Source organism: Ranitomeya variabilis, chromosome 5 (assembly GCF_051348905.1).
Source record: "Ranitomeya variabilis isolate aRanVar5 chromosome 5, aRanVar5.hap1, whole genome shotgun sequence".
Classification (NCBI taxonomy): domain Eukaryota; kingdom Metazoa; phylum Chordata; class Amphibia; order Anura; family Dendrobatidae; genus Ranitomeya; species Ranitomeya variabilis.
The window spans coordinates 37,341,233-37,361,098 of NC_135236.1; the positions used below are offsets into that span (position 1 = coordinate 37,341,233).

At 42.9% G+C, this 19,866-nt stretch overlaps 2 protein-coding genes across 2 annotated transcripts in view; one reads left to right on the forward strand and one right to left on the reverse strand.

The window, feature by feature from the left end:
* Positions 1-589: 589 nt before the first annotated feature.
* TRAPPC1 (trafficking protein particle complex subunit 1) lies at positions 590-19,052 on the reverse strand. Its single transcript, XM_077261663.1, has 5 exons — positions 18,896-19,052; positions 11,057-11,155; positions 10,878-10,948; positions 1,595-1,733; positions 590-1,172 (listed from the first exon to the last, which is right to left on the reverse strand). The coding sequence occupies exons 1-5, from the start codon at positions 18,953-18,955 to the stop codon at positions 1,044-1,046; spliced, it is 498 nt and encodes a 165-aa protein (XP_077117778.1). The 5' UTR covers positions 18,956-19,052; the 3' UTR covers positions 590-1,043.
* The window catches only part of CNTROB (centrobin, centriole duplication and spindle assembly protein), a 37,515-nt gene continuing 36,667 nt past the window's right edge, over positions 19,019-19,866 (forward strand). Inside the window, exon 1 of the mRNA XM_077261662.1 lies at positions 19,019-19,169. The gene's annotated coding sequence lies outside the window, so the exon portion shown is untranslated. The remainder of the gene's footprint in view (positions 19,170-19,866) is intronic.

Here is a 19,866-nt window from a genome sequence, read left to right on the forward strand (position 1 = left end):
ACAGATTGTAAGTCCACAAGAATAGGGTCCTCTCTCCTCTATACCAGTCTGTCATTGTAAATTTGTGTACTGTAAATGATATCTATAACCCTATATGTACAGCACCATGGAATTAATGGTGCTATATAAATAAATAAGAATATGTAAACACCCTGCAGGGGGGAGGAGACTAATAGCTCCTCCCATCTGTAGCCCCTGCGGGAGGAGACCCACAGCTCCTATCTGTAAACACCCTGCAGGGGGAGGAGACTCGTAGCTTCTCCCATCTGTAGGCCTCTGCGGGAGGAGGAGACCCATAGCTCCTCCTATCTGTAAACACCCTGCAGGGGGAGGAGACTCGTAGCTCCTCCCATCTGTAGCCCTTGCGGGAGGAGACCCATAGCTCCTCCTATCTGTAAACACTCTGCAGGGGGAGGAGACTCGTAGCTCCTCCCATCTGTAGGCCCCTGCGGGAGGAGGAGACCCGTAGCTCCTCCTATCAGTATCACCTTGCAGGGGGAGGAGACTCTCAGCTAGTGGCTTTGTCTGCAGCTTCCATGAGGGGCAGGCGAAACCGTTCTCTACTCCACACATTGCTCTTTATTCCACCTGCACTTTCACATATTATAGTTTAATAAACATGTAACAATACACCCGATTTTCCTCTTTGTCCCTATCCCCATTACACAGCTGCTAGAGATCACAGGTAGACATCACACATCAGAGTTCATATTGCAGGAAAGAAAACAAACCACTGCTTTTAGGTGTCGGTCCTGAATCATTGGAGCCTCTTCTCTCTATACCTGGGCCATATCTGAAAACACTTCATCACTCTACAAACATGAGGACCGACCGTTATCCAAAATCCTCATGTAACGTGCGTATAATCATTCGTACGTGTAAGCGGGAGACAATAGTAATGACGGTGGGACGGTAGATTCTCAGTTATTGACGGAAAGTCTTCTGCCGTTGAGGTTGGATGCAGAGGAGCTTCCAAGACAACTCGTCTACTGCGAGGCTTGGTGGCTGCTCAGGGTTGGTGCAGTACAACCGGCCGATTGGGCCTAACCTGCTCGTGCAGAGAAGTAAGGGAGGCTGCGGATAAAGCTGTCCAGTTTGCTTTTAAAAAGCTCACTTTGAATGGGTTCATTGAGGGAACAGAGGGAATTCTTCACCACATATTCCACGTAGATCTGAAGGAAAGAAAACAGTAAATATCCATTTCACATCACCAAAAGATCGTCTACAGGTTCAGTCAATATTACAGTATTAACACGAAGGTCAACTAGAGCCCGGCCTCCTATAAAGAGGGCTCAGTCTACAACCTGGACTATGAATCACATTGTGAGGTCCTCGGCTTTGGCCCACAAACAATGTCCTCTTAAATCAATGGCTACTATATATTCCGTATTGACCTACAGGGGACAGTAGACCTGCCCAAACCCACCTTGACAAATTACTGATTATCTGAGTAGACACCAAAAGGACCACCAGTATCTTAAACATCTAACCAAAAACATGCAAAGATATTCACTTTTCATCTACAGTCACCTTATCCTAAACTGAACCTTGTGAACCGAGATTTCTTTCCACTACATAGTCCATGTTTTCTCACCGTGCTGTAGATCTGATGCAAGACGTCCCTTGTGCCGCCTACACTCAGATCGGTATTCATCACCATCTTCAGACCACTCGGCGTTTCATAGTAGTGAAGCTTATACTTGCTCGTTTGGAAGCAAAGGAAGCCATCTTTCCTAACGGAAACTGGTTAAAGACCATAATGCCTCAAGTCTCACAGATTCTTCTACGTAGGAGCAGTATTATAGTAATTATATTTTTGTACATAGGAGCAGTATTATAGTAGTTATATTCTTGTACATAGGGAGCAATATTATAGTAGTTATATTCTTGTACATAGGAGCAGTATTATAGTAGTTATATTCTTGTACACAGGGGCAGTATTATAGTAGTTACATTCTTGTACATAGGGGCAGTATTATAGTAGTTATATTCTTGCACATAGGAGCAGTATTATAGTAGTTACATTCTTGCACATAGCGGCAGTATTATAGTAGTTATATTCTTGTACATAGGGGCAGTATTATAGTAGTTATATTCTTGTACATAGGGGCAGTATTATAGTAGTTATATTCTTGTACATAGGGGCAGTATTATAGTAGTTACATTCTTGTATATAGGGAGCAGTATTATAGTAGTTATATTCTTGTACATAGGGGCAGTATTATAGTAGTTATATTCTTGTACATAGGAGCAATATTATAGTAGTTATATTCTTGTACATAGGGGCAGTATTATAGTAGTTATATTCTTGTACATAGGAGCAGTATTATAGTAGTTATATTCTTGTACATAGGAGCAGTATTATAGTAGTTATATTCTTGTATATAGGGGCAGTATTATAGTAGTTATATTCTTGTATACAGGGGCAGTATTATAGTAGTTATATTCTTGTACATAGGGGCAGTATTATAGTAGTTATATTCTTGTACATAGAGGGCAATATTATAGTAGTTATATTCTTGTACATAGGGGCAGTATTATAGTAGTTATATTCTTGTACATAGAGGGCAATATTATAGTAGTTATATTCTTGTACATAGGGGCAGTATTATAGTAGTTATATTCTTGTACATAGGAGCAGTATTATAGTAGTTATATTCTTGTACATAGGAGGCAGTATTATAGTAGTTATATTCTTGTACATAGGGGCAGTATTATAGTAGTTATATTCTTGTATATAGAGGGAAGTATTATAGTAGTTATATTCTTGTACATAGGAGCAGTATTATAGTAGTTATATTCTTGTACATAGGGCAGTATTATAGTAGTTATATTCTTGTACATAGGAGCAGTATTATAGTAGTTATATTCTTGTACATAGGGCAGTATTATAGTGGTTATATGTACATAGGAGCAGTATTATAGTAGTTATATTCCTGTACATAGGAGCAGTATTATAGTAGTTATATTCTTGTACATAGGAGGCAGTATTATAGTAGTTATATTCTTGTACATAGGGGCAGAATTATAGTAGTTATATTCTTGTACACAGGAGCAGTATTATATTAGTTATATTCTTGTACATAGGAGCAGTAATATAGTAGTTATATTCTTATACATAGGAGCAGTATTATAGCAGTTATATTCCTGTACATAGGGGCAGTATTATAGTAGTTATATTCTTGTACATAGGGGCAGTATTATAGTAGGTATATTCTTGTACATAGGAGCAGTATTATAGTAGTTATATTCCTGTACATAGGAGCAGTATTATAGTAGTTATATTCTTGTACATAGGGGCAGTATTATAGTAGTTATATTCTTGTACATAGGAGCAGTATTATAGTAGTTATATTCTTGAACATAGGGGCAGTATTATAGTAGTTATATACTTGTACATAGGAGCAGTATTATAGTAGTTACATTCTTCTACATAGGGGCAGTATTATAGTAGTTATATTCTTGTACATAGGGGCAGTATTATAGTAGTTATATACTTGTACATAGGAGCAGTATTATAGTAGTTACATTCTTGCACATAGCGGCAGTATTATAGTAGTTATATTCTTGTACATAGGGGCAGTATTATAGTGGTTATATTCTTGTACATAGGGGCAGTATTATAGTAGTTATATACTTGTACATAGGAGCGGTATTATAGTAGTTATATTCTTGTACATAGGAGCAGTATTATAGCAGTTATATTCCTGTACATAGGGGCAGTATTATAGTAGTTATATTCTTGTACATAGGGGCAGTATTATAGTAATTATATTCTTGTACATAGGAGCAGTATTATAGTAATTATATTCTTGTACATAGGAGCAGTATTATAGTAGTTATATTCTTGTACATAGGAGCAGTATTATAGTAGTTATATTCTTGTACATAGGAGCAGTATGATAGTAGTTATATTCTTGTACATAGGGGCAGTATTATAGTAATTATATTCTTGTACATAGGAGCAGTATTATAGTAATTATATTCTTGTACATAGGAGCAGTATTATAGTAGTTATATTCTTGTACATAGGAGCAGTATTATAGTAGTTATATTCTTGAACATAGGGGCAGTATTATAGTAGTTATATACTTGTACATAGGAGCAGTATTATAGTAGTTACATTCTTCTACATAGGGGCAGTATTATAGTAGTTATATACTTGTACATAGGAGCAGTATTATAGTAGTTGCATTCTTGCACATAGCGGCAGTATTATAGTAGTTATATTCTTGTACATAGGGGCAGTATTATAGTGGTTATATTCTTGTACATAGGGGCAGTATTATAGTAGTTATATACTTGTACATAGGAGCGGTATTATAGTAGTTATATTCTTGTACATAGGAGCAGTATTATAGTAGTTATATTCTTGTCCATAGGAGCGGTATTATAGTAGTTATATTCTTGTACATAGAAGCAGTATTATAGTAGTTATATTATTGTACATAGGAGCAGTATTATAGTAGTTATATTCTTGTACATAGGGGCAGTATTATAGTGGTTATATTCTTGTACATAGGGGGCAGTATTATAGTGGTTATATTCTTGTACATAGGGGCAGTATTATAGTAGTTATATACTTGTACATAGGAGCAGTATTAACCCCTTTACCCCCAAGGGTGGTTTGCATGTTAATGACCGGGCCAATTTTTACAATTCTGACCACTGTCCTTTTATGAGGTTATAACTCTGGAAAGCTTCAAAAGATCCCGGTGATTCTGACATTGTTTTCTCGTGACATATTGTACTTCATGATAGTGGTAAAATTTCTTTGATATTACCTGCGTTTATTTGTGAAAAAAACGGAAATTTGGCGAAAATGTTGAAAATTTCGCAATTTTCCAACTTTGAATTTTTATGCAATTAAATCACAGAGATATGTCACACAAAATACTTATTAAGTAACATTTCCCACATGTCTACTTTACATCAGCACAATTTTGTAACCAAAATTTTTTTTTTGTTAGGGAGTTATAAGGGTTAAAAGTTGACCAGCAATTTCTCATTTTTACAACATCATTTTTTTTAGGGACCACATCTCATTTGAAGTCATTTTGAGGGGTCTATATGATAGAAAATAACCAAGTGTGACACCATTCTAAAAACTGCACCCCTCACGGTGCTCAAAACCACATTCAAGAAGTTTATTAACCCTTCAGGTGTTTCACAGGAATTTTTGGTATGTTTAAATAAAAATGAACATTTAACTTTTTTTCACAAAAAATTTACTTCAGCTCCAATTTGTTTTATTTTACCAAGGGTAACAGGAGAAAATGGACCGCAAAAGTTGTTGTACAATTTGTCCTGAGTACGCCGATACCCCATATGTGGGGGTAAACCACTGTTTGGGCGCATGACAGAGCTCGGAAGCGAAGGAGCGCCATTTGACTTTTCAATGCAAAATTGACAGGAATTGAGATGGGACGCCATGTTGCGTTTGGAGAGCCTCTGATGTGCCTAAACATTGAAACCCCCCACAAGTGACACCATTTTGGAAAGTAGACCCCCTAAGGAACTTATCTAGATGTGTGGTGAGCACTTTGACCCATTAAGTGATTCACAGACGTTTATAATGCAGAGCTGTAAAAACAAAAAATCATATTTTTTCACAAAAATGATCTTTTCGCCCCCAATTTTTTATTTTCCCAAGGGTAAGAGAAGAAATTGGACCCCAAAAGTTGTTGTACAGTTTGTCCTGAGTACGCTGATACCCCATATGTGGGGGTAAACCACTGTTTGGGTGCATGGTAGAGATCGGAAGGGAAGGAGCGCCGTTTGACTTTTCAATGCAAAATTGACAGGAATTGAGATGGGATGCCATGTTGCGTTTGGAGAGCCCCTGATGCACCTAAACATTGAAAACCCCCACAAGTGACACCATTTTGGGAAGTAGACCCCCTAAGGAACTTATCTAGATGTGTTGTGAGAACTTTTAACCCCCAAGTATTTCACTACAGTTTATAACGCAGAGCCGTGAAAATAAAATCCTTTTTTCCCACAAAAATTATTTTTTAGCCCCCAGTTTTGTATTTTTCCAAGGGTAACAGGAGAAATTGGACTCCAAAGGTTGTTGTCCTATTTGTCCTGAGTACGCTGATACCCCATATGTTGGGGTAAACCCCTGTTTGGGCACACGGGAGAGTTCGGAAGGGAAGGAGCACTGCTTTGCTTTTTCAATGCAGAATTGGCTGGAATTGAGATCGGACGCCATGTCGCGTTTGGAGAGCCCCTGATATGCCGAAACAGTGGAAACCCCCCAATTATAACTGAAACCCTAATCCAAACACACCCCTAACCCTAATCCCAACTGTAACCCTAACCACACCCCTAACCCTGACACACCCCTAACCCTAATCCCAACCCTATTCCCAACCGTAAATGTAATCTAAACCCTAACTGTTGCCCTAACCCTAGCCCTAATAGGAAAATGGAAATAAATACATTTTTTTAATTTTTCCCTAACTAAGGGGGTGATGAAGGGGGGTTTGATTTACTTTTATAGCGGGTTTTTTAGCGGATTTTTATGATTGGCAGCCGTCACACACTGAAAGACGCTTTTTATTGCAAAAAATATTTTTTGCGTTACCACATTTTGAGAGCTATAAATTTTCCATATTTTGGTCCACAGAGTCATGTGAGATCTTGTTTTTTGCGGGACGAGTTGACATTTTTATTTGTAACATTTTCGGGCACGTGACATTTTTTGATCACTTTTTATTCCGATTTTTGTGAGGCAGAATGACCAAAAACCAGCTATTCATGAATTTCTTTTGGGGGAGGCGTTTATACCGTTCCGCGTTTGGTAAAATTGATAAAGCAGTTTTATTCGTCGGGTCAGTACGATTACAGCGATGCCTCATTTATATCATTTTTTTATGTTTTGGTGCTTTTATACGATAAAAACTATTTTATAGAATAAATTATTTTGGCATCGCTTTATTCTGAGGACTATAACTTTTTTATTTTTTCTTTGATGACGCTGTAAGGCGGCTCGTTTTTTGCGGGACAAGATGACGTTTTCAGCGGTATCATGGTTATTTATATCCATCTTTTTGATCGCGTGTTATTCCACTTTTTATTTGGCGGTATGATAATAAAGCGTTGTTTTTTGCCTCGGTTTTTTTTTTATTTTTTTACGGTGTTCACTGAAGGGGTTAACTAGTGGGACAGTTTTATAGGTCGGGTCGCTATGGACGCGGCGATACTAAATATGTGTACTTTTATTGTTTTTTTTTTATTTAGATAATGAAATGTATTTATAGGAAGAATATATATATATTTTTTTTTTGCATTTTTTGGGGGATTTTTTTTTTTTTTTAACACATGTGAAATTTTTTTTTTTTTACACTACAGCATTGCCCCAGGAGGGGGCATCATGTTATAGTGTAAGATCGCCGATCTGACACTTTGCTGTGCACTGTGTCAGATCGGCGATCCGACGTGCACAGCTCCTGGAGGCTTCCCGGTGCCTGCTCTGAGCAGGCGCAGTGAAGCCACCTCCCTGCAGGACCCGGATGCCGCGGCCATCTTGGATCCGGGCCTGCTGCAGGGAGGAGGAGGTAAGAGACCCTCGGGGGTCTCAGGGAAGCCCGCAGGGAGCCCCCTCCCTGCGTGATGCTTCCCTATACCGCCGGAACACTGCGATCATGTTTGATCGCAGTGTGCCGGGGGCGGTCCCTGACCGCTCCTGGCACATAGTGCAGGATGTCAGCTGCGATAGTCAGCTGACACCCGGCCGCGCTCCCCCAGTGAACGAGGCCGATCGCGCTGGATGTACTATCCCGTCGGTGGTCATACGGGCCCACCCCACCTCGACGGGATAGTACGTCCGATGTCAGAAAGGGGTTAAAGTAGTTATATTCTTGTACATAGGGGCAGTATTATAGTGGTTATATTCTTGTACATAGGAGCAGTATTATAGTAGTTATATTCTTGTACATAGGGGCAGTATTATAGTAGTTATATTCTTGTACATAGGAGCAGTATTATAGTGGTTATATTCTTGTACATAGGGGCAGTATTATAGTAGTTATATTCTTGTACATAGGAGCAGTATTATAGTAGTTATATTCTTGTACATAGGAGCAGTATTATAGTGGTTATATTCTTGTACATAGGAGCAGTATTATAGTAGTTATATTCTTGTACATAGGGGCAGTATTATAGTAGTTATATTCTTGTACATAGGGGCAGTATTATAGTAGTTATATTCTTGTACATAGGGGCAGTATTATAGTAGTTATATTCCTGTACATAGGGGCAGTATTATAGCAGTTATATTCTTGTACATAGGGGCAGTATTATAGTAGTTATACTTTTGTACATAGGGCAGTATTATAGTAGTTATATTCTTGTACATAGGGCAGTATTATAGTAGTTATATTCTTGTACATAGGAGCAGTATTATAGTAGTTATATTCTTGTACATAGGAGCAGTATTATAGTAGTTATATTCTTGTACATAGGAGCAGTATTATAGTAGTTATATTCTTGTACATAGGGGCAGTATTATAGTAGTTATATTCTTGTACATAGGGGCAGTATTATAGTAGTTATATTCTTGTACATAGGGGCAGTATTATAGTAGTTATATTCTTGTACATAGGGGCAGTATTATAGTAGTTATATTCTTGTACATAGGGGCAGTACTATAGTAGTTATATTCTTGTACATAGGGGCAGTATTATAGTAGTTATATTCTTGTACATAGGGGCAGTATTATAGTAGTTATATTCTTGTACATAGGGGCAGTATTATAGTAGTTATATTCTTGTACATAGGGGCAGTATTATAGTAGTTATATTCTTGTACATAGGGGCAGTATTATAGTAGTTATATTCCTGTACATAGGGGCAGTATTATAGCAGTTATATTCTTGTACATAGGGGCAGTATTATAGTAGTTATATTCTTGTACATAGGGCAGTATTATAGTAGTTATATTCTTGTACATAGGGCAGTATTATAGTAGTTATATTCTTGTACATAGGAGCAATATTATAGTAGTTATATTCTTGTACATAGGGGCAGTATTATAGTAGTTATATTCTTGTACATAGGAGCAGTATTATAGTAGTTATATTCTTGTACATAGGAGCAGTATTATAGTAGTTATATTCTTGTACATAGGGGCAGTATTATAGTAGTTATATTCTTCTACATAGGGGCAGTATTATAGTAGTTATATTCTTGTACATAGGGCAGTATTATAGTAGTTATATTCTTGTACATAGGGCAGTATTATAGTAGTTATATTCTTGTACATAGGAGCAGTATTATAGTAGTTATATTCTTGTACATAGGGCAGTATTATAGTAGTTATATTCTTGTACATAGGGCAGTATTATAGTAGTTATATTCTTGTACATAGGGCAGTATTATAGTAGTTATATTCTTGTACATAGGGCAGTATTATAGTAGTTATATTCTTGTACATAGGAGCAGTATTATAGTAGTTATATTCTTGTACATAGGAGCAGTATTATAGTAGTTATATTCTTGTACATAGGGGCAGTATTATAGTAGTTATATTCTTGTACATAGGGGCAGTATTATAGTAGTTATATTCTTGTACATAAGAGCAGTATTATAGTAGTCATATTCTTGTACATAGGGGCAGTATTATAGTAGTTATATTCTTGTACATAGGGCAGTATTATAGTAGTTATATTCTTGTACATAGGGGCAGTATTATAGTAGTTATATTCTTGTACATAGGGCAGTATTATAGTAGTTATATTCTTGTACATAGGGGCAGTATTATAGTAGTTATATTCTTGTACATAGGAGCAGTATTATAGTAGTTATATTCTTGTACATAGGAGCTGTATTATAGTAGTTATATTCTTGTACATAGGGCAGTATTATAGTAGTTATATTTTTGTACATAGGGGGCAGTATTATAGTAGTTATATTCTTGTATATACGGGCAGTATTATAGTAGTTATATTCTTGTACATAGGGGCAGTATTATAGTAGTTATATTCTTGTACATAGGAGCAGTATTATAGTAGTTATATTCTTGTACATAGGGGGCAGTATTATAGTATATTCTTGTACATAGAGGGCAGTATTATAGTAGTTATATTCTTGTACATAGGGGAGCAGTATTATAGTAGTTATATTCTTGTACATAGGGGGCAGTATTATAGTAGTTACATTCTTGTACATAGGGAGCAGTATTATAGTAGTTATATTCTTGTACATAGAGGCAGTATTATAGTAGTTATATTCTTGTACATAGAGGCAGTATTATAGTAGTTATATTCTTGTACATAGGAGCAGTATTATAGTAGTTATATTCTTGTACATAGGAGCAGTACTATAGTAGTTATATTCATGTACATAGGGGCAGTATTATAGTAGTTATATTCTTGTACATAGGGAGCAGTATTATAGTAGTTATATTCTTCTACATAGGGGGCAGTATTATAGTAGTTATATTCTTGTACATAGGGGGCAGTATTATAGTATATTCTTGTACATAGAGGGCAGTATTATAGTAGTTATATTCTTGTACATAGGGGAGCAGTATTATAGTAGTTATATTCTTGTACATAGAGGCAGTATTATAGTAGTTATATTCTTGTACATAGAGGCAGTATTATAGTAGTTATATTCTTGTATATAGGAGCAGTATTATAGTAGTTATATTCTTTTACATAGGAGCAGTATTATAGTAGTTATATTCTTGTATATAGGGGCAGTATTATAGTATTTATATTCTTGTACATAGTGGGCAGTATTACAGTAGTTATATTCTTGTACATAGGGGCAGTATTATAGCAGTTATATTCTTGTACATAGTGGGCAGTATTACGGCAGCTATATTGGGGTGCATAGGCAGCTGTGCACAAGTGTGACAGGTCAGGATACATGTCCACGGGGCTCATTTTGCTGACGAAGGAGCGGATGGAGAAGAGCATTCCGTACATCAGCTTGAATTCCTAGAGAGAGAAGGAACATTGCTAGAAAGACAATGTAGATCATTGCACAATGTGAAAGGTGCTGGGAGCAATAAAAGTAATGTGGGTGTCATAGTTATAATATGTCACCTCATCTTTCGAGATTCCGGCTTGTTTCCTGCGGTTCCACTCGCTGTAGTGAAGACAGGTCCCATTGCGGTCGAATATGTACAGGTTGTGGATAGTCATCTGGGAAATGGAAAATGAAATGCCTAAATGTGATGAGGCAAACAAGGTGCATGGAAAAAAAAAAACTGTGCCAGAAGGTACCGTATTTTTCGCAGGCTTACCGGTTGGTTGCGGCAGTGGTGTGGCGGCAGCAGAGGTGCGGTAATGCTGAGGTGCGGTGGGCGGAGCAACGTGCACCTGAGCAGGGTCCCTTCCTCAGGTGAGGTGACGCCGCGGCCCGGTATTCAAGGTGAGCAGCAGAGCCGGGTGAATCACGGGTTTCTCGGTGGCGTTGGCCATCTTCCTGATGCCCTGCATGCGCAGATTGAGTTCTCTGCTTCCTGCGGCCATTTTTCTGAAGCCCCGGGAAGCAGAGTACTCAATCTGCGGGGCCTCAGAAAGATGGCAGTTGCCACCGAGAAACCCGTGATTAACCCGGCTCTGCTGCTCGCCTTAGATACCGGGCCGTGGCCTCACCTCTCCTTAGGAAGGGACCCTGCTCAGGTGCACGTCGCACCACCCACTGCACCTCAGCCACACCACTTCCGCACCCCTCCTCCCCCCCGTAGACACCAGGCCACGGAGTCGCCCACCTTAGCAGGAAGGGACCCTGCTCAGGTGCATGCCGTTCCGCCCACTGCGCCTCAGCCACCACCATGCCTACTGTGTCCCTGCTGTACCACCACCAGCCCTCAGGTAAGATACCTTAAATTCGGACAATAAGACAGACCCCCGTCTTATAAAAATCTTTTTTTTCTGCTACTTCCACCAAAATTTGGGGTGCGCCTTATGGTCCGATGCATCTTATAGTCCGAAAAATACGGTAAGTGCGAGGAACGAATGCAGCGAGGCTGGGAGCAGTAGGGAGGAGGAAGTGACTGATGAGTCTGGAGCAGCGTATGGTCAACCAGGAATCTAAGCTGGACCTACAGGTCGTAACCTTAGGCAACAAGCAATCAGTATTACTAAAATAATTTACAAAAAGGAATAAACTCATTAATTTTAACCTACCAACACCCACCTGGACCGCTGTGGCTTGACATTTGCAGCAGTGGTCAGGTGACTGAGCAGTGTGTCATCAGAAAAACATCCAATGATGCGTTACTGTCCTGAGGCTGCCAGACGGGTAAAGTCCTTCTCTGTCCATGCCGACACAGATTACAGTGCCGACTGCATTGGATCAAGATCGGTGCCGGAAGGGGAGGATTAATGGGGAGGATTTTTGCTGTTTTAGAACAGCTTGCTCTGTACAGTGCGCTCTACCACTGGTCACCCGTCTTTCGCCTTCACAACCTTTGACTCACAGTTACATCACAGGTCGAGTCACTTACTTAGATGTGCTCTTGCACGTTGGAGGCTGTAACTTTCCCAGCAGATGATGGCTGATTTAATCAGCAATCATCTGCCTCTAACAGCCAGAGGTGGAGCTCCTCCCACAGCCATTAAAGGGAACCTGTCACCCCCCCAGGCATTTTTAACTAAAAGAACCACCTTGTGCAGCACTAATGCTGCATTCTGTCAAGGTGGCTCTTTTAGTTGGGGTCCCTGCCAACGCTGAACTACTAGTTTTTAGAATTTGCCTTTCCTACCTGTAGTTTGTCAGGGGAGCATGTCTTTTCTCCCCTGACACAAACGCTTCCCAGCCATCACTCAAGGCACCGCCTCTACTTCCTTTATTAACGTCCCCGACGCCTGCGCTGTAAGTTTTTTTTCGGCCATGCGCAGTTTGCGCTGCCCTTCGGCTCCCATCACATGATGGGGGGGTGACAGGTTCCCTTTAACCCCTTCACCCCCAGCCTGCTTTCACCTTCCCGACCAGTATCGCTTTATGAAACTATAAGGCTATGTGCACACGTCAAGATTTCTTGCAGAAATTTCCTGAACAAAACCGGACATTTTCTGCAAGAAATCCCCATGCGTTTTTTTCGTGTTTTTTTCCGGAGCTTCCCAATGCATTAAATAGCGGCAAAAACGCGAAAAATCCGGAAAATTAATGAACATGCTGCGTTTTTTACCGCGATGCGTTTTTTTTTCAAGGAAAAAAACGCATCATGTGCACAAAAATTGCAGAATGCATTAAAAATGATGGGATGCTCATGTATGCGTTTTTTTAAGCGGTAAACGGCCGAAAAAACGCGAAAAATCCTGAACGTGTGCACATAGCCTAACTCAAAATGCTTCAACAGATCCCAGTGATTTTAAGATTGTTTTTTTTTTTGTTTTTTTCATGACACATTGTACTTTATGTTAGTGGTAAATTGTGGTCGATATGATTTGTGTTTATGTAGAAAAATATCACATCAATATTAAAAACGTGAATGTTTTTCAATTTTCAAACTGAATTTTTAAACCGGAGAGTCAAACCACACAAAATAATTAATAACATTTTGCATGTGTCTACTTTACATCAGAAGGGTTAAAAGTTTATAAGCAATTTCTCATTTTCCTTTTTCCCACTAAAATGTTCATTTAGCCCCAAATTTTGCATTTTCTAAAAGGATAACTGTTAGGAATATCTGCCATGGACACAACTGTCCTCCTCCGGTTTCCTGACTGCTCCGCCGGTCTGTCCGTGCTGGTGGCGGTGCTGTCCCGCAGTTGGGTGGTGCCTCGTGTATGGAAGTGGAGAGCCATGTGGGAACACAGGACGCCGTGCGCCCCACTGGTTTCTAGGACCGCGAGATATGGGACGCTGGATCTCCCTGTTGCCAAAGAACGCAGGACTCTGCCTTGCCTGGTGTTGGCCAATTCTGGGAAAGTGTGCACCATGCTGTTCCGGTGAGCAGGGAATGGCTCCCTGGACATGACTGGGAGGAATGCATCACCCCATTGTTGTCCTTAGATTTGGGCTGGCGGTATAAGGCCGGCTTCTAATCCAGTTCAGTGCGGTTTATTCCGTTCCCTTGCGTACTGGTATGGTGTCCGGTTCCTGGTCGGGTTCTGGTTGCTTCTCAGCAGATGATAATACTCATTAATGGTTATTTTTTTTATTAGCTATTGCCCCGGCGTTTTCATTTGTTTTTTTCTAGATTTGGATTTACCCTCAGGGCTGTGGAGTCGGTAAGCCAAACCTCCGACTCCTCAATTTCCATGACACTGACTCCACAGCCCAGTTTACCCTTGTACCTGACTCCTCATCATCCCTGCGACACTGGGTGAAGAATATCCTGGCCCTGGCAGCCTGAGCAAAGTGCGTCTGTGCATGTGCTGGTCAGGTGCGGATCGCTACAGAGTAGTTATTCCCGCACATAACAGTAACAGGAGAAAATGGGCCGTACAGTTTGTGGTGCGATTTCTCCTGAGTACACTGGTACCTCACATGGGGTGGAAAACTATCGCTCGGGTAGCACTGTTTGACTTTAGGAGAATCTGCAGAGCCCCTGATGTCCCGAAACAGTGGAAAACTCCCATAAGTGACCCCATTTTGAAAACTAGTCCCTGCTAGGTTAATTATCTAGATGTGTGGGGAGCACCTTGAACCCCCAGGTGCTTCACAGAAGTTGATACCGCTGAGCCGTGAAAATGAAAAAAAAAAATTTTTTTTCCTACAAAAATGTTGCTTCATCTCAAAATGTTTCGTTTCCACAAGGGTAACAGGAGGAAATGGACCCTACAATGTGTTGTGCAATTTCGCCTGAGTGCACAGACACCCTGTATATGAGGGAATACTACAGTTTGGGCGGACGGCAGGGCTCAGAAGGGAAGGAGCGCCATGTGTCTTTTGGTGGCTGAATGACCCCTTTGCACTCCAACCATAAAAAACAAAACGAAAAACCCTCCGCTCTCAAATAACAATGTACAAAAGTTTTAGTCAGGTGTGGAAAAAATCTAGCAAAGCTGGAACGCTTTAACCCCTTTCTGCCAGCTGACGGAATAGTAGTACGTCAGCTAGCAGTATCCCCCGCTTTGAAGTGGGCTCCGGCGGTGAGCCCACCTCAAAGCCGCGACATGTCAGCTATCCGCCCGCTCATTAACCAGTTAAATGCCGCTGTCAAACTCTGACAGCGGCATTTAACTAGCGCTCCAGGCCACAAGTGCTAGCACCGCAGACCCCCGTCACATGATCAGGGGTTATGGGGGCATTGCCATGGTTGTTGATGGCAGATGGCTATGAGCGCCACCCTGTGGTCGGCGCTCATAGCAAGGCTATAATTCTACTACATAGAGGCGATCTGAGCTTCACCGCTATGTAGCTGAGCCGATCGAGTAGTGCACGCTTCTAGTCTCCCGTGGAGACTATTGAAGAATGCCAACATTTTTAAAAAAGTGTTTAAAAATATATATATAAAAAAAAGTTCAAATCACCCCCTTTCGTCCCGATCAAAATAACACAATACAAAAAAATCAAACCGACACATATTTGTTATCGCCGAGTTCAGAAACGCCCGATCTATCAATAAAAAAGGAATAACCTGATCGCTAAATGGCGTAGAGAGAAAAAAAATCAAAACGCCAAAATTAAGGTTTTTTGGTCGCCGCGAGATTGCATTAAAATGCAATAACGGGCAATCAAAAGAACGTATCTGCGCAAAAGTGGTACCAATAAAAACGCCAGCTCGGCACGCAAAAAAATAAACCATCACCTGACCCCAGATCACGAAAAATGGAGACGCTACGGGTATCGGAATATGGCACAATTTTTTTTTTTCTTAGCAAACTTTGGAAATTTTTTTTTTACCACTTAGGCTACTTTCACACTAGCGTTAACTGCATTCCGTGCGACGGATGCGTCGTGCAGTGGCGGACCATCGGGAGCAAAAAACGCTACATGTAACGTTTTTTGCTCACGACGGTCCGCTTTTTCCGACCGCGCATGCGCGGCCGGAACTCCGCCCCCACCTCCCCGCACCTCACAATGGGGCAGCAGATGCGCTGGAAAAATGCATCCGCTGCCCCCGTTGTGCGGCGGAGACAACGCTAGCGTCGGGAATGTCGGCCCGACGCACAGCGACGGGCCGAGCCCGACGCTAGTGTGAAAGTAGCCTTAGATAAAAGAGAACCTACACATGTTTGGTGTCTATGAACTCGTACTGACCTGGAGAATCATAATAGTTTTAGCATTTAGTGAACCTAGCAAAAAGCCAAACAAAAAACAAGTGTGGGATTGCACTTTTTTGCAATTTCACAGCACTTGGAATTTTTTTCCCGTTTTCTGTTACACGACATGGTAAAACCAATGGTATCGTTAAAAAGTACAACTTGTTTCGCAAAAAATAAGCCCTCACATGGCCATATTGACGGAAATATAAAAAAGTTATGGCTCTGGGAAGGAGGGGAGCGAAAAACGAAAAAAGCTCCGGGGGTGAAAAAACGTACGGGTTAGTTTATTTTTATGAATTAACAAATTGCCCATCGCCTCCATTGTCAGTATGTGGTGACCACATGTCTCCTCCATCATCGGTATCTGGTGACCGCCAATCTCCTCCATCATCAGTATCTGGTGACGACATGTCTCCTCCACCATCGGTATCTGGTGACCGCCCGTCACCTCCATCATCAGTATCTGGTGACCACATGTCTCCTCCATCATCGGTATCTGGTGGCCGCCCGTCACCTCCATCATCAGTATCTGGTGACTGCCGGTCACCTCCATCATCAGTATCTGGTGACCGCCCATCACCTCCATCATCAGTATCTGGTGACCGCATGTCTCCTCCATCGTCAATACCTGGTGACCACATGTCTCCTCCATCGTCAGTATCTGGTGACCGCCCGTCTCCTCCATTGTCAGTATCTGGTGACCGCCCACCGCCTCCATCATCAGTATCTGGTGACCGCATGTCTCCTCCATCGTCAATACCTGGTGACCACATGTCTCCTCCATCGTCAGTATCTGGTGACCGCCCGTCTCCTCCATTGTCAGTATCTGGTGACCGCCCGTCACCTCCATCATCAGTATCTGGTGACCACATGTCTCCTCCATCGTCAGTATCTGGTGACCGATCGTCTCCTCCATCGTCAGTATCTGGTGACCGCCCGTCTCCTCCATCGTCAGTATCTGGTGACCGCCCGTCTCCTCCATCGTCAGTACCTGGTGACCGCATGTCTCCTCCATCGTCAGTATCTGGTGACCGCCCGTCACCTCCATCATCAGTATCTGGTGACCGCATATCTCCTCCATCGTCAGTACCTGGTGACCACATGTCTCCTCCATCATCGGTATCTGGTGACTGCATGTCTCCTCCATCGTCAGTATCTGGTCGCCGCCTGTCACCTCCATCATCAGTATCTGGTGACCGACCGTCACCTCCATCATCAGTATCTGGTGACCGACCGTCTTCTTCAGATACTGATGGGATTGACATTTCTCTCCAGGCTCTTTGCACTGTGATAGCACCATTAACCCTTCTATGTCTGGCCGTTTCTCCCTCCGCAGCATTTTCCTGCCGTTATGACTATCCGCCATCTGTAGGAGCCTGAGGTGAGCGGTGACTGCTCTGTGGAGGAGAGGGCGCACAGCCTGGGTTGGTACTGATGTCTCCCATGATGGTGTCCCTAGAACCTGTGCACAGAGCAGGAGATGACAGGGGGGGCATGCACGGGGCCGATGTAACGATGGACGTCTGACAACAGCCCCCACTGACACCCGGCCACGTGCCTGCGTCCCTCCCATAGTGGCTGTATCAGGGTATGTTCCCCAGTCAGGATTACGCGGCACACGTCCTCTGCTGCCTTCTGAGCGCAGCCGACTCCTCTGTGATCACTGAACCGTGCTGAATCACCGCGTCCCACACTGAGCGTTTCCACAAGATAAATCGCCCTGCTGCGGTCTGGAAAGACGTGCCTCATGTCCGTCTCTGCAGGGAGCCGCTGCACACATAGACATGAGGCTTCTTGCCCCCCCGTCCACTATGCTGTAACATCTGGACACTGCGGATGTACGCAGCCTCCGACCCGCAGCTATTACCGACATTGGGCGCTGCTACCGCTGTCGTCAAGAGAAGCGGCGCGTTGTGGACAAACCTCCACGTAAGGCTACGTTCACATTAGCGTTGTGCGCCGCAGCGTCGGGTGCTGCAGCGTCTCCGCATGCGTCCCTATATTTAACATGGGGACGCATGGACATGCGTTGTGCTGCGTTTTGTGACACATGCGTCTTTTTGGGCACACGCGTCAGGGCGCAGAGGACGCAGCAAGTTGCATTTTTTTTGCGTCCAAAATCATGCAAAAAACGGACGCATGCGTCACAAAACAATGCGTTTTGCATGCGTTGTGCGTTGCCGATGCGTCGCCGACGCAACACACAACAACGCAAATGTGAACGTAGCCTAATAATGTGAAAGTCCCAATAGAAAAAAGTAAAAGCGCAGTCACCGGTGATGAACAATGCAGTTTATTGGCACCTATTTATGTGGGGCAGGGAGGGCAGTGAACACACACGGAGCGTGCACCACATAAATACGTGCGAAGAAACTGCATTGTTCATCACCGGGGAGTGCGCTTTTACTTTTTTCTATTGGGACTTTCACATGAACTTGTTTTTTTCTCAAAAGCGGCCCCCAGGTGGAACGATTTTGGTGATAACAAAGGTTTTGTCTGACAAAAAGGCATATACGGTATATTACAAGCAAGTAAACTGAGGTACAAGGGTCTAGCCAATTACGGTGGTGCAGATGTGATAGTTCTACAGTTTTTGGTAGCCTAATAATGACAATGTATGAGGACTATACAAGGCCAACGTGAGAAAGGACTACAAGTACCAGCCTGGCAGGGGGTCACATGACAGCCCTGCCTACCCGCGCCAGCAGCAGGGACACCTACCTCCTCCAGACAACGCCGCAGCCTCACTTCCGTCTCTCCAGTTACGTCACGTCTGCGCATGCGCGTACACGCCCCGCCTTCTCCGTTACGTCATTACGCCATGCCAGCGACTATCGCGGCGCCTGTTGCGCGTTCCCCCTCAGCGTTTGGCGCACGCAGGCATGTGAGGCGGAGGAGACACCGGAGCCGCCCCGAGCAGCGTTATGTGTGGTCCTGACGCTCGTGACTATCCGGGGAGTACAAAGATGGCGACTGAGGAGGGGCGGTTGCCATGGTGAGTCGGTTAGCTAGTGCGGCGCGGGAGAGTGACGTCACACGGCGGCTCTGGGAGCGGGGTTCAAAGACAGAAGACGTTTGGAGAGTGAGGAGGCGCCGGGAGTGTGCGGTGAGCGCGTCTTCACATTGCGGTATTATGAGGTATTCTAGGGGTTGTTATTTACTGGACCTCCCCTTGAAGAGGGGATCTCGTCATGTGACCTCCTTAGTAGCCATAGCTTGGGTTTTGAGGTTCCCCTGTGACCCCCTATGACCGCTCTCCTGGTCTGCAGACCCCCTGAGGTCGCCCCTATAAGGATGTGGCATTGGGGTCTGCTGCATATAGGGGGTCCCCAGGAGTGAGGTATCCATGGGAAGGGTCCTCAGTAGGAGATCCGTGGGGGTCCGCTCCAGAACTGCCCAGGGGCCACGTGCGGCCCTCCATCGCCAGTCACTAATATCAGGCCCCTGCAGATTGCAGCCGGTCGGTGTCGGACCCCCATAGATCTAATATTGACGGCCTATCCATAGGTGTCCACGATACAGTACGGAGAGCCTTAAAGGGGTTGTCCATGACTCGGATAGTTATCCCCCTGCCTTATGTTAGCTTATTAAAGGGGTTGTCCACTTTCCCAAGGAATCGCAGACGTGTAAAACAATAAACTATGATAGTAACCCCCCTCCCCCGGGGCCATCGTCGTCCCCAGCCACTGTGC

Excerpts from the sequence above, each read along its gene's own strand:
- TRAPPC1 (XM_077261663.1), bottom strand. The coding sequence starts at position 18,955 with ATGCGCAGACGTGACGTAACTGGAGAGACGGAAGTGAGGCTGCGGCGT. Across the intron at positions 10,949-11,056 it reads CCGGAATCTCGAAAGATGAG|GAATTCAAGCTGATGTACGG; the intron begins GTGACATATTAT and ends TTCTCTCTCTAG. Across the intron at positions 1,173-1,594 it reads TGCATCAGATCTACAGCACG|ATCTACGTGGAATATGTGGT; the intron begins GTGAGAAAACAT and ends TCTTTCCTTCAG.